The 14,808-nt window shown below is 34.9% G+C and overlaps 1 protein-coding gene across 1 annotated transcript in view; it reads left to right on the top strand.

Annotated features, from left to right (window-relative positions):
* The window catches only part of arhgef39 (Rho guanine nucleotide exchange factor (GEF) 39), an 82,464-nt gene that overhangs the window by 44,793 nt on the left and 22,863 nt on the right, over window positions 1–14,808 (top strand). Inside the window, exons 6-7 of the mRNA XM_015352930.2 lie at window positions 7,277–7,347; window positions 10,780–10,908. Coding sequence (XP_015208416.2) covers window positions 7,277–7,347; window positions 10,780–10,908 — 200 coding nt within the window. The remainder of the gene's footprint in view (window positions 1–7,276; window positions 7,348–10,779; window positions 10,909–14,808) is intronic.

A 14,808-nucleotide genomic window follows, 5' to 3' on the forward strand; every position in this document is an offset into this window, starting at 1 on the left:
AGATTGTAAAGATTATAACAAACAAGGATAGCACTTGTGAAACATGTTTTATTGTGTGCATGTAAATGGCTATCATTTAAATGGCCTTTTCATTTCCTTTGGGAACCTGGAACTTGTCTTGGCCTGCTGCAATTCGTGGCTTTAGCTACTTCTGGACATTAAAGAAAGCTCTGTTGTTAATAGCATTGTTTTATTTTTTTCCTCTTTCTTTTGTGTTTAGTGTAGTGAGCTGGCTGTCAGCACATATAGTCGAGACTTCTCCCTTAGGCCTCGACTGCCTAACATTGACACCAGTCTTCAGTAATTAATCTCAGCAGTGATGGTGACGGCAGGCCCCTTGAAGCCTAAATGCATATAACCATATGTTGACGCCACCTGCTGCCAGTTCCTATCCGGAACCAGTGCAGTGAGGCCTCCTCGCTTGACATTACCCTGCTGTGAGCTTCAGGTCCCTACTGGTGTTTAAGACTCAAAGTCAACACACTGGCCTTCATTGTTGTGAGGTAACCCCAAGGGACAACATTTGTGTCAACAAGTAAGTTAGCCTTCTTCTTACCTCTAGCTACTGGGGTAAAGTTACTACCTTCAAGATTGTTTTTTGGAGAACCTTAGAGCACAACAATGTAGTGACAGATTGCAGTAATACAGAGTGTATGGCAAATGTCAAAAAAGGTTCCATTTGGTCTTGGGAATAGGGAATAGCATTAGTTCTTGCTTTTGTATTTCCTTCTGAAGCTTTCAAGAACCTGGTTTTGGTTTCTAACATTTTTTTATTTGAAGACACAATTTGTTTTATATTATAAGGTCTGAAATGAAAAGGCTATGGCAAATGCTAGTTATACAAAACTACAGCAAACAACCAGTATATCTTTCATAGTTCATATTACATGGAGTTATGCTAGTCATGATACAGAGCTGTCAGAATATTTTTCACTTTTACATTTAGTTTCATTGATAAAGGTAGACCAAAGTATAGTGTTTTATTTTCACCCATGTATTAAAACCTTTGTTTAGTAATGATGAAGGACAAGGTTCCAAATGTATGCATGTTGCTTAATATTCCTGTAATTATGTGGACAGCCTTTCTGGCTGTCAATAGATTATACAGAATTAATGTCACCAGGCTAGAGGGATGCACAGTAGATGTTTTGGCATCAGTTATCAATGAGTGCATTTTTCAACTTTCCTCCTCAAAATGGAAGTGTAGTGTCATTCCCAATGAATAATGACATCACTATTTTTTTCTGAAAGTGTACAGATTGACAGTATAGTGTGTGTGTAGCGTTGAGGCCTGAATTAAATTTTTTTTAAGCATTTTTCAAATTTGAGAAAGTTAAATAAAAGGTTTAGCATGGGTCTGTTTAGAGTTTCTTATTTTTTGTATATACACTAACTGTATAAAATTGGATAATGTCTATATAAAAAGGTTTTAAAAAATAGTTAAGTTTGTTTTAAAAATGTAAAAAATGCATTTACACCATTGTTCAAAATTGAATTGTTTTGAAGAGGTGATATGTGAAAGTTTAATTCTTCGGTGATCTGCTTCTAAAACCTAATCTTTCTTCCAGTTAGAAAAGCCAGACACTCCAAACACATTAGCAAGACACATTAGAAATAATTTAGCAAGTAAATTAATACTAATTTAAGATATTTATTCAGTCACATTCTTGTACCAGTTCTTGCCTTAAATCTATAATTTGTGATGTTGTCCACTGAAAGTAATTAAATATTGTTTTAATTAATTATGTACAGTACAGTAGGAAGAGCATATTCTGTGTATTCTACTGTACCTTCTTAATATGATAAGGAGGGGACTCTAAATAGATGCACATTGCTTAAATATTTTGAGCTATTAAACCTGGATAATTATGGAACAATCTATGCAGTGTTCAATAACCCATGCAGATGCCTGACAGTGCATGTTGTCTCTTAATTAGGAATTTGAATGCTTAATGTGCGTTTATTAAGTAAAATAATTGGACAGATATTTTTCTTTTTCTCTTTTACTGACAAGTGTGTTAGTACTGAATGACCCAACATGTCTGCACAAAAAGAGTGCATTTCATCTGCATATTACAAAGGAATTAGCAGGGAATAGTTAAGAGCTGCATCTATAAGTAGGACAACGGTGTCCTCTAATCCTGCAGTCTTCATTATAATAACTTAATTGGTATAGATATCATTCAGATTATATTATTGTCTTGTTATCTTCTCTTTGGTTTTTCAGTAATGAGTAGGACAGGGCTGCTAAATGAGCAACTTCCGTTTACATTATTCTGAATATGCCTTAATATTGCTCATTAGAATGTTCCTTTTTTGTTAAAGAGAAGGAGAAAATGCTTTGCTTTAATTAGATTCTTTCCTGTAATAAGTATTAGGGCATTCAGTGCAGATAATGCATGTAATTTATTTGTTATTAGAAAAAAAGCTAAATTATTTCTCTTAAAGTGCTTCTCAACAGAAGGAGGCTTAATTCAAATCAAAACTTGTGCTTTGTATTTTATTTTTAAATTAATCATTTCAGATACTTCTTTAAAGCTCCTGACTTTGTGCATTTGTGATGAATATATATCCTTGTCCACTTAACATACTGTATCTCAAAGTCTGAATTCCATTAAACAGATATGGCTGTCTAAAAAGGTTATTTTACATCTGACATTTATAATAATAATTATAATTGCTTACACTTATATAGCGCTTTTCTGGACACTCCACTCAAAGCGCTTTACAGGTAATGGGGACTCCCTTCCACCATCACCAATGTGCAGCATCCACCTGGATGATAGGTGGATTCATTTAACATGTAATGTGAAGAGGTCTGACTTAAAATGTTCACGTTAAGCCCACAATGCCAGAGATGAGTTTTATTTATGTATTTTTTTACTTACTTTAGCTGTGCAAGGTTTTCGCTCTGTGAGTGTTCCTGTTGCTTTTTCAGTTTTGCTCTGTAATACGACTCGCCTGGAAGGGCTGAAATACCAGGGTGTGAAAATGTATCCCAAGTACAGTGTGTCACCTCTTGGTGGATACTCCTAACACGTTTCCTAACAAGACTGATGTTCTCCATGTAGTCCCTTGGAATAATCAGTGTTAATATAAAACAAAGTTGATTATATGACACGTTTTCATGGCTATGATTGTAGATCCTACAAAGGAAGATTTCTGGTTTAATCCTGTAATTTTCATATACGTCCCCAGTTTCAGCATTTTACTGATCCAAAACTGGATTACCAGTGTGGGAATTCTTAAATTCCACTTTCTTTTATTGCCATTGTTTTTGAGCATAAACACTTTAGGATCATTAGCAGTAAGTCCCATGTCACTTTAGCATTTCTCTTAAGGAATTGGACAGTATTCATCTTAGGGAGACACTGAACCAGGGGGGCTGTGGTCTTCACTGCTTTAACGACTCATTATGTGAAGAATAGATCTGATCCAATCAAATCAAGCCGCTGAATACTGAGAAATTATGCTGTGTAACACCTTGGCCAATGTAATACTCCTTCACCAATCCAAAACACCAAATTTTGGTGATTGATGGTTAGTTTCCCTTCAAAGCGGAAAGTCTTTTACAAGGATAATTGGTTTACTGATTTTGAACAGAATAATGGATGGCTGGGTTTTGACCCAGTGAACACCCCTGATGAACAGACTCATTTCAATCTCCGAACCACAAAAAGTTCTTCCTTTTTACATTTTGTGGTTATACCATGGGCTGACTTGCAAGTGTTACTTCCTCTGTCCCTGAAGTCAGTTGTAAGTTACCGCATTTCTGCATACTGTAGGCAGTTCACTTTTATTTTTCTTTGTGGGTATTGCGGAATGTGCCGTTTTTTCTATACAATATATGAAGCAATATATATATACTTCATTAAACTAGTGTGTATGGAATGCTTATGGTTTGATGTTTTATCAAAACCATCCTGCACTTCAGGCACTTTGCAGAATATGAAACCTATAATGCATCCACTTTGTTGAATAAGCTGTATTTGCTGCCCTAAATAAAGAGATGCCCTTAGTTTTGAATGCAGTCAGAACAATATAGCAAGCCTCCTGTGCTGGTTTAATAAAAGAAAAAAAAAGTAAAGTAAATTGGAAACTGATTTTCATGCGAAGGATATCTTCCAGACTTGTAGTCTTCCCACAAAGACTTGTCAGTACTCAAGTTTAAAGAAACAGCAGCAGGGATGCTTTTCTTCTACTAGACTTTCTTACTTTCAGTAGTTTTTACAAGTGATGGGTGACATCCTTTTCCTGTCACAGGTATTTATATCATAATATGGCTGCAGGAAATGTGCGCTAGTTGTATTGTTCTTCTCGCAATGTTCTTTCAGTGATGAAATACTGTACTCTACGTTGACTGAATTCCTGGGAAAAAAATACTTCAGCAACATCTTTCACTAAAGTTTTATTCTTCTGGGGATATACACAATTCTGTAAACTTTATTATTATTTTTGTAACATAAAAGCTGTACGGTTCTTGAAGTAAAGACCCACAAATAATAAAGCTAGCTGTTTAAATATTTCATAATGCTTATTAACTTTATTTTTAATGCACCCTATTATCAGTGCAGTATTTCAGATTTGAAAGGTATGCAGTATATACTTGCATTTGTGGAGTTACAAGCTGCATTTGTTTTGCTATGCAATTTAGATTTTCTTTTTACTTTACAAAAACTACAGTTCCCCATCTCCTGAATATTGCATTTAGTTATTAAGAATAAAACATTGTCTGTAGAATACAAAAAGGAATGTGGATCCTTGGTGTTAGGTCAGCTTCAGTGATGGGACAAGTTATGACTGGTGACAACTAATAAACACAGTTTTAAATAGATGATTTCTTTATCTCTTATGGACATCTTTTTACATCATATTGTAATATTGAATGTTATTCTTTAAAGTTTAAAATAAGCTCTTTTTTTCTACATTTTTAGCAACTGGCATAGAGGTTAATGCTACACAACCTTTCATTTTCATGTTATCAGTAGCTATTCCTATAAATACAAACACGCAAGTGTACAGTTTATACTTATGTTTTTCACTCAGTGCTCTTTTGGGAATATGCCTTGTGCTGAGCATCTAGTTATTCCAATTATTTCCATGATAGTAGTATCTGATAGTGTGACCAAAATGTGAGTAAATGTATGTTGAGTAAATAAATTGAGTAAATGTATTTGCCATCTTGCACAATTTAATCTTGTATTTTCCATTGTGTTCGCTTTTCAGTAGGACATTTTTTTTATGTGCTATATCTCTTTTCCTGATTAATGAATATTATGACCAAAGGTTCCAGTCTTCAAAGGAAATCCTTTGATTTTACCATCGTAAGATTTCTTTTGTATCTCTTTGGTGTAATTTTAAACTGTCAAGGTCTGTTCCTCCAGAGGTCTTGTCATTTTCTTCTGGCTCTCTATAAATCTGTGAAGAAAGGGGATCCATTTCTGATGCTGTCAAAGCTTCTGGTTATAAATTTGTTTTAAAAGCACAAAAAATCATCTGTAAAAGCCACACTAAAGATTGTGAATCACTTTCTCCTCACAATCAAAGACTTATCAGTTCACTTGATGTCTCAAAATCTGTAATTATGGTACTTAATTAGATAGACTATGTATATCTAAAAATAAACATTTTGTTTTTTTAATGTTTATATGTAATGATTCAAAACCATATACAGTGTAAAGCTAACATCATGTAGGTGGTGAAATATCAAAAAAAAAATTCCCTTCTGAATGACCATATGTCTCTATGTAATACCTATGGTACATCACTGGTGTATAATATCATTTTGGTTTGGAAGGTTAAATATTTAAATTAAGATGTCTGAAATTCTCCCATCCAATTGTTCAGATATATTTGTTAGTAGTAAATGACATAGAATTACCTACAGCTTATCTGGGCACGTTCTACATAACGTTTATTTTGAAGAAAATCTTTTTAGATTCCAGTAGGGACTTCTTTGAAACTTTCAAATTCAGTGTTAAAACATTACTAGAAAATACGAAATGCAGGAATCTAACGATATAATGTCATCGATAGCCCAAGACAACTTTTTAACAGTTCCCTAAGAAATAGGCTATTAGCTTACTGCACCGTCTACAGACCATCCTTCTCATCCTGGAGTTAATGACTGGAAACCGAAAGGTATTGATGCCTTTTGTGACACAAAATGGACCTGGTAGATGTGAAGGAAGTTTTAAATTATTCTTAATGGTTGTATTAGGCAAGGCAACATGTAATAGAACTGGAAATTTTAGGATGTGACCCGTCAAATTAAAGATTTAGAAGAAATAATCATGAAGAAGACTGGAATTGTGAGTATCTGTTACAACTGATCACCTTGTTCAGGTATTTTGATTTTCTTCAGTTGTCTCACAGTTCTGTTTTTATCAGGCACTGGAAAAAGTCAAATAAATGTTCTGACTCAATACTGAACAGTATCTCTGTCATGCACAGTATCATCTGTGTGTATCAGCACAGAAAGTTGCTCTCTTTTCCTACTAATGTACATCTCTTGATAGCCCTTGATTTTAACAGTTGATCATTTATTACTTTTAAATGGCCAAGGATATTTGTGATCTTCCAATGACAATTTTTGACATTGAAATGATTTGTTTGAGTTGAGATCCTACATCTTTTGCTTGATACCAGCCAATGTTAGGCTTTTTTCCACATACCGAGAATGTATAACGCTAGCAGATGCTGTTCTTCAGACCTGTTTAAAATAATGGGGTTACACTGTATATACACTGCCACTTTCAACTTTTGTGATGCAATTGTGGCGTTTGTGTTCTTCTCATTCACTTCTCTCTGGGTTGTGAATCAGTTAATGGATTGGTTCCATGCTTGCACACTTTACTCTTTATATTGTGTTAGTGAACAAATGATTTGTGAAGTAGGTTCTTACATTATGTTAAATAAGCCATTTTAATGTAAAAATGTTAACTAAAAGGAAAAGCACCTTAATCTTAGCATGGCAGGATGGCAAGTCTTATTACTGACTTTAACTGAATAATATACCAGAAGTAAACTTGACAAATATGTTTGACTATTGTAACAAACAAATGATCTATCTAATTATTACACAATAAAAAAACAATCAGAAAAGACTTATGTAACATGCAAAAATTCCTTTGTTTGATAATTCAGAAAACTGTTTTATTTGTGAATATTCTCAATGCCACTGTAAAATAAAATAAGGAAGAGCTTAAATTTGTGTTAATTAAACATTTTTGTTTGTGCGATTTATATTAAAGTAAAACTTTTGTTTCTGTTTTAGGTACAAGCATTTTTTACGGGACTTAACAGAAAACACAAGCCTCGACAATCCTGAGTTTCAGCAACTAACAGGTAAGGGCATTTTGAAGATTTGCTTTGTGACGTGCTGGCTACGTCATAACCTTTAATTGGATGCTTCGATTGGTGAGATGCCATATACAAGTTAGAACTAAACCTGTGCCATTGTTTAAATCTGTTGCTCAATTGCTTAGTAGCTTTTTCCTGTTCATGGAAGTGTATATAGTTATGTGGAGGTGTGAATCAAATGATGATGCAAACTTGAGATCTGACGTATGTGTAAATATTGGATAACTTTTTCAAGAAAAAAGGTAAGCTGTCAAGAAATCCAAACCATCTAAACTACAGTATTTTCATTTTTGTACCTACAAAAAACCCCACCACATTTCCCAGAAAGAGTGGCAAAATTAATGCTGCTCATGAGTTCTTTTTCCTTAGTTCGATCAGGCAGCAGTGACAGGAATTTTGTGTGGCTGCTGTATTTACTGCGATACAGGAAATGTTTACATCTTCCTACTAATAAAATAGAAATGAAAATGCTCTCACACAATGTTTTAAATAATCAGAGTCTTTGAGTAAAACAAGCAAGTTCAGCAGAACTATGTCAGGGTGTAATTGGTTCTTAGTTCCCGGTGTCGTGGTCATGAACACTCCTGAATCAGGCTGCCTGGGGAATTGATACCCAGCATTAATGCATGGTCAACAGTGTTGATATACTGCAGCTGCTTGAATCCTTGCTGTTTCATTCCTAATATCATTTGTCTCCCAAGTTGGATGTAGGGTTGTCTCTCCAGCTTATGCTTGAGCTTTTACACACACTAGAAGAAGGAAAATCACACCTAGGCTAATGCAAACCTTCCCCCAGGAGTATTGGAGCCATTTTCAGTTGTGTGCTTCCACTTTAATGACCCACTCCACTCAATGCGTGGTAATATAGAAGCTTTGTTAAATTGTCCTGTTTTGTAGCATTAAGAGAGGTTCTGTGTTACAGTCAATGAATAAGCAAGCTTTTCTTCTTTGGGGTCCAAAAAACCATGCTAAAATGACACTTTGATTTGACTCGGCAAGAGTCAGGCCTTTGTAGTCCTTCGCCGGGTAACTGAAGACAGTCTTTGCTTCAACTTTGTATTATTGTAATGTTGTCACAATACTTTTTTCTGGCAAAGTTACAGTGGTGTACATCTCTATGTGTCTGAAAGTGTATTCGTGGATCCTAAAGTAATTAACTCTGACCTTTGTATACAATGTGTAAGATAAATTAATGCGTTTTTTAAAAAAAGTAAACAGAAGCCCAATAATGACTAATTTCTAATCTCAATGTCAAATAAACAGCAAATCCTAGTTAGGCACAAATTTACACAGAGAATTATTTATGTGTATTAATTAAAATCTCACTGGTTGTGCATTGCTTTTGCTTACAAATTAAAACAGCCAGATAATTTATTTCCTAAGATGAAGGAACATATCTAAATTTGCCCCATGTATAGTGTGCTTTCTTTTCAACATTTTCTTTTCTTGCTTAGCATGATCTCATTATAAATGGAATAATTTAAAAATAATCCAAACAAATAACATTCTGTCTGATTAACCAAGCCTGCAATGGAAATTACAAGTGCAATTATTATTTTTCCATGTGTTTTGCTTGGATTTATTTCAGTGTGCTTTATGTTACTGGCGTTATGTTAAGTGTTTTAATTACTGTACTTCAGAGTTCTTCTATTTGTGTGCTAATCTGTCTTCAGAAAATGTACTCAGACACACCATGCACACAGACAAATGGCTCATTCCCCCCACTTCATCCCTGCCAAAGGTTAATTATAAGACATGAACATAAAACATCTTGTATATTGCTATTAAACACATCTTCAATTAATAAAAAAAAATTGTGCATAGCTGTTGTAAATGAATGAAATATATATGGGCTGTTAAAAAAAGTAGAATTATCAAGATGCAATATAAAAAGATTTGACCTAATGAAATTAATAGAAATACTTAAAAATAGAAAGACCATTTTTCATGGGCAAAACATCATCGATAGTAATAATTAACATAAGTAACCCATTTATTTAGCTGATTGCTTGATCTGAGTGAAGTCACTATAATGAACTCCAGCAACATGGACCTGATTCTTAAGCTTCTATTGTTCAATGTATTAAAAAATACTGAAGACATGCATTTTCTTAAAATGTGAAACTGTATACAGTAACTGACATTTTTATCCTTCGCACTTCGGGGAGGTTTTTGAACACTGATATAAAAGGTTTTAGCACTTTTAGGTCCTGGAATCATATATGGTGTTATTGGAAAAAAATAACAAACAGGATTTATTTCAGTGTATAAAAACATTGCACAGCAGACATTCAATTACTCTGATCTACTTCATACACATTAGTACTAGATTGCACTGTTTCCCTTTGCGAACAATGTATGTTTGTGGCATTTATATAATACATTAAATATTTGCTGTTTGTTTATATTTTAATATAAGGTTATGGAGCTATTTTCCATGATTGATCAATGTATTCTCTATACTGTATACTTGGTTCAAGTTTAAAAACATGTGGACAAGTATAGTATAAGACAAGTATAAAATTCCTAGCAATACTATCTTCATACAGATATATTTTTACTGTCGTTATTATTCTGCTTGTTTATCACAGTGTTTCTTATAAATAGATATACTGTACAATAATGGCACTGTAAATTGCATTTCTAGGTTATGTCTTACTGTATATTTTAAAAATCTGTATAACATTTTCTACTAATTGCATTGTAGTATCCTAGTGTATATATAGAAAAATGTTACTGGAATTCACTGTATCTAGTAATTCTGAGGCAGAAAAGATTGTATTTTAATGAAGAGCATTAAGCATGGAAGAAACTAGTTAAAAGCCTTAACCCATATAAGTGAAGAAAAATATTTGTAGCTAGCATCGTAAGAAGCACATTCCAAGCATTTAAATGCTTCGATATTCTGAGTGTGTTAGTTATAAATAATTCTTACTGTTTTGGTATTCTACAAATTGTGTAGTTTTAAATTAATATTTCCTTCGTTCTTAAGTGCACCCATTTAAAATTCACATCACATGAACTTTCTTTGCAAAATTTACAAAAACTCCACAAAGCTGACATTTCACATGTGCACTAACATAGCAGCTTTTCTGAAAATGTGGAACCAGAAAAGATCTTCTTAATTTTCCTCATGGCTGTAAAGGGCAAGGCAGAAAAAGAATAAGCTTATTCCTACATCAAGGATACCATATCGGCAATCTTATGCCACTTTGAGGTAACATCCCTGCTGCGAAATATAAACAGCTTTTTGTTATTGCAGGTTCCAAGTAGTGGCATTCAAAACACAAATGGAATATTATTTAGCATTAATGCTATTAAAGAAACAAATATGCTTATTGACTAATAGCAGATTGAAAATTGCATTTCCAATTCAAGTATTTTTTATCAATTTTGTTTTAATTGTGTGAATGCCAGGGGCGGTGAAAGCAATCTCTGAGGTGTCTCAGCGTATTCAGGACAATGCTCGAAGTCATGAAAACCACCTGCAGATGCACCGGGTGCAGAAATTGCTAAAAGGACGAAAGACCAAGGTGTTGGCTCCAGGTCAGTTTCTGTGATCAGATATTCCTTTCATGTTTCCTGAAAGACCACCCCTTATCTGTTGTTTGGGGGAAGAGGGTGGAGGTGATGGGTGTGTGTGGTGTTGAAAGTTTGTAAAATCTGCAAAAAAGCATGAATCTCTTAAGAAGAGCACCATGTGGCAATTAATGGAACCAAAGGCAGATAAAAGGTGAATAATGCTTGGCTGACAGTTTTAAGGAAAACGTATTAATAAAAAAAATGTCACTTCGGTAATTGGAAAAAAGTGTGGCTTCCTCCAACTTTCTTTTCTTCTCTCAGCTTCTAGAGTTTGTGTCCCTTTTTTCCCTGCTTTTTTTCCCTTTGTTTATCCCCTGAGAGATGCCCACATGTGTACAACACAGAGAAACCTAGTCATGAAAGCATCGGCCTGTCAGCCTCCCCGAGGACCAATTAATGGTTCTCCAAATCTTGTGGGCAGGCAGATAAAAAGCAAACCAAGAGTGTGTGTGAAGGAAAGATGAATACTCAACTAGCACCAGGCAGATTTTCTCAGATGTTGTTAGGAAGTTTAAGCATTCCCATCCAAATTCTTGGGGCTTTCGTATCTGCAGTTCTTCCTCTCATTCAACAACTTTTAGTCGTCCCTCTTTCCAGCCACCACCACCCCCCCACTGCCACCCAACTTCTAATGTTTGCAAGGGAAAGTGATGCTTTACAAATCAGTAACCTTAAAACACATTAAACAGCATAGGACAAATTCAGCAAAGAATTCAGCAAAGGCTGCTGAATCTCTCCTTCTTTCTCTGGCTCAGATCAATGAGTTATTGATGTGCCTGTCAGTTTGTCTGTTTGTGTGCTCATCTAATCTATCTGGGTCACTTTGGAGAACCACACTTATTTTTGGTTTTCTCCCTGATTTGCAAGAGATGTTAGCAAAGTCTTTAAAAAAGAATATAAGAAATTGATAAACTTCAAAAAAACACGAAAGGTGTCCTGTTATGGAAATGTTTTTTGCACTGTTATAGAAATTAAGCAGGGGTTACAACTTTGTAAATTGGTACTAACTACATTTATGAATAGAGGTTTGATTTGACAGGTTTAGGCTTTGCAGGTGTGCAATTTGAGGACGTTTGCTGAAGTCCTTCACGCAGGTGTTGGAAATCACTACCTTCTTGTATATATTTTAATGAAGCAACAATGGAGTGATACGATCAGGAACATGCCTACAATTCCTCAGTACAATCAGGATGTCTTTGAAATGTCATTGTGAGAGATCAATTTGGTATATTTTAAAGGGGAACTGGAAAAAGATCACAGAAATCTATTAAAGGTGAGTTAATATGCATACACAACTATTTTCCCTAACAGTTTTATTTTTTTCTGTCTGTGTTGTATGTGACGGGAGACATGCAGCCTTTGTAGTGCAACCTTTAGCACTAGCCTCACCTCCTGCGAATCCTTGGGTCTTTGAACAGCAGCCGAAGAGCTTTTTGAAATAGTGAGTTGAAAGTACACGACATAGAAAGGGGAGCTTGAAAGTCCTGCTCTTTGAACCTGTACTATTCAAAGTCCCGTGGATGATACAGGCGGGACAATAATGGACAGGCCGATGGCACGCTGGGTACAGAAGAATCTCTGATAATGAGGCTTTAGGGTATTGGAGTGCTGTTGTCCTGCAGAGATGTTTTAATAACTAGCCAGACTTTTTGACTTGTAGGTTCTTTTTTTTTTTTTTTGCCCAACGCGGGGTGGACATTATAATAATGCTTTTAGATGCTCGTTTTAATAACACCTCCTCCCCACCAATTCTTATCAATTTGATAACTTGTATAGTCTCTTTTGACTTGTGATGGGTGTTCAATTTGTAATACATGTTCCTCTGTGCACCTGAAAATCACTTTGGGTGATGTTTTAGGTCAATTTAGGTCAATTATTGGAAATTGCAGAGACATTGGGGAGCTGACGTCTTTTTTTCCACATTTAACATTTCCCTTTTAATTCATTTTCAGATTAACTGAAAAGGCAATTGTGCATGTCTTCTCTTTGTGTTTCATATAATTTCATAACCATCCAATATTATTGTAGTCTGTGGTTTCTGAGAAAATCCCCCTAAAGATAAGCTTTTTTATTATTTGTAAAACTGCAAACAGGTACAGGTTGTACGTTCTTGCTTTTGCAAATACATTCCTTATGATTTGTACAGATAACATGAATTTTTCATTCAGTAATAAATAAAACACACGTGTTGCAGCAACTGCAGTGATGCTTATCCAGCAAGAGTATTCCACATAAACTGCTAATTATGTTATCAATATTCTGACACATACGTTTCATGGAATGATTCTGGGAAGCGCTAATCCTGTCAAAGTGAGAGCTACCAGAAGGAAAACTGTACGTCTTGGTAATTACCTGTACAGTCACGTGTAGATGTGATTTTCAAGCAAATAGTCTTAGTTTCTAAGGGGAGAGAGAAGCAAAAGCCATTTATAGGGTTTGCATTACGTTTTCACAGCTGCGTAAAATGTTTCATAGCTGATGAGATTTCGTTAGCTATTTCATATAATAATTTATAAACAAAATGGAAATATTGATATTAACATATGCTTACGTAATTAGTGTACTTATTTATATAATACAGAAGTGAAAACTTTGAAGGCTTTAGAATTATTTCCTGATTTTTGGACGTACATGCAAAGAATTATTTACTGCAGGAATGATTCAGTTAGTTTTGCTAACTCTTTTCTTCATCACATCAATTCACATAAATAAAAAAATCACCATTCTTGGAAGAGTTTGGACTCGTGGTGTTCCTGGAATGTATATTCATGTCTGTTCAGCTGCCTAGATTGAATAGTAAGAAGGTACTACTTAATTCTGTTTTTTATTGTTTTGAATTTTCAAAAACAAATATGTCTGTTTCATGATGGAACACACTTAAATGGATATGGCCCAAGCATAAAACCCCGTGGGTGGCACAGGGATAGCGCTGCTGCCACACAGTACTACTGTAGGTTCAGTTCCATACCTGGATGTTATCTTTGTGGAGTTTGTATGTTCCCGTGTGTTTTCCAGGTGCTCTGGTTTCCTCTCACTCCAAAGATTTACTGCTGTGTGCCCTGCAACAGTTTGGTGTCCCATCCTGGGTGTATCCTACTTCGTGTCCTTTGGTTGTCGGGAAAGGCCTGGGCTCCTCCGGGACTCAGTATTAGATAAAGCGGTTAGAAAATAGATGGTTTGGATAATACCCAGTGTAGATACAGCAGTAGCTGTCATATAGTCATTTTTTTCCTACTGAAGTGTTTTTACTAGGACCAATGCAAAATATGATTTATTCTGTACTGTATGACTGCACTTTTATAAAGCATAGACAGCATAAAAGACTGTCAGACATGCAGCAGAATACTGCCTTACAATTCTATAGATTCATTTTTGATTTGCAATTGGTAAAAAAATAAGAACTATTTTATCTATCCTATTTCATCTGCAACTGCAGACTCAGAGTGTTTCAGTAATCTTGTGCACTTCATCTTCATGAATGTCAAATATGTCAGTCTGGCATTATCCAATATGTGTAGGCTATTGTTGTCTGTGGTCAATATTGGTCCCCTTGATCCATGACATTAGGTTCCTGGCTTGCAAGAAGAGGTTAATTCCACATTGGAAAGTAAAAAAACAATGGTGTCTCAGCTGTGGAGCATTCACACAGCTCAAGATGTGTTCCTGGCAGAAATGTTATTTTTCCCTTTTACTTTTTAGCGTGAAACAAACCTTGGCTTGTTCCTTTTCAGTTTGAACAGACATAGCTCCTCACTCTAATATGTTTAAAACATAAACATGTTTATGTTTTATTTGTTTTCAGATAGTTTTAGTGTTTAACTGTCATGTGTATATCTTCAATCTGAGTCTGATTTTTGTAGTATT

This window comes from Lepisosteus oculatus, chromosome 7, assembly GCF_040954835.1.
Source record: "Lepisosteus oculatus isolate fLepOcu1 chromosome 7, fLepOcu1.hap2, whole genome shotgun sequence".
NCBI lineage: Eukaryota > Metazoa > Chordata > Actinopteri > Semionotiformes > Lepisosteidae > Lepisosteus > Lepisosteus oculatus.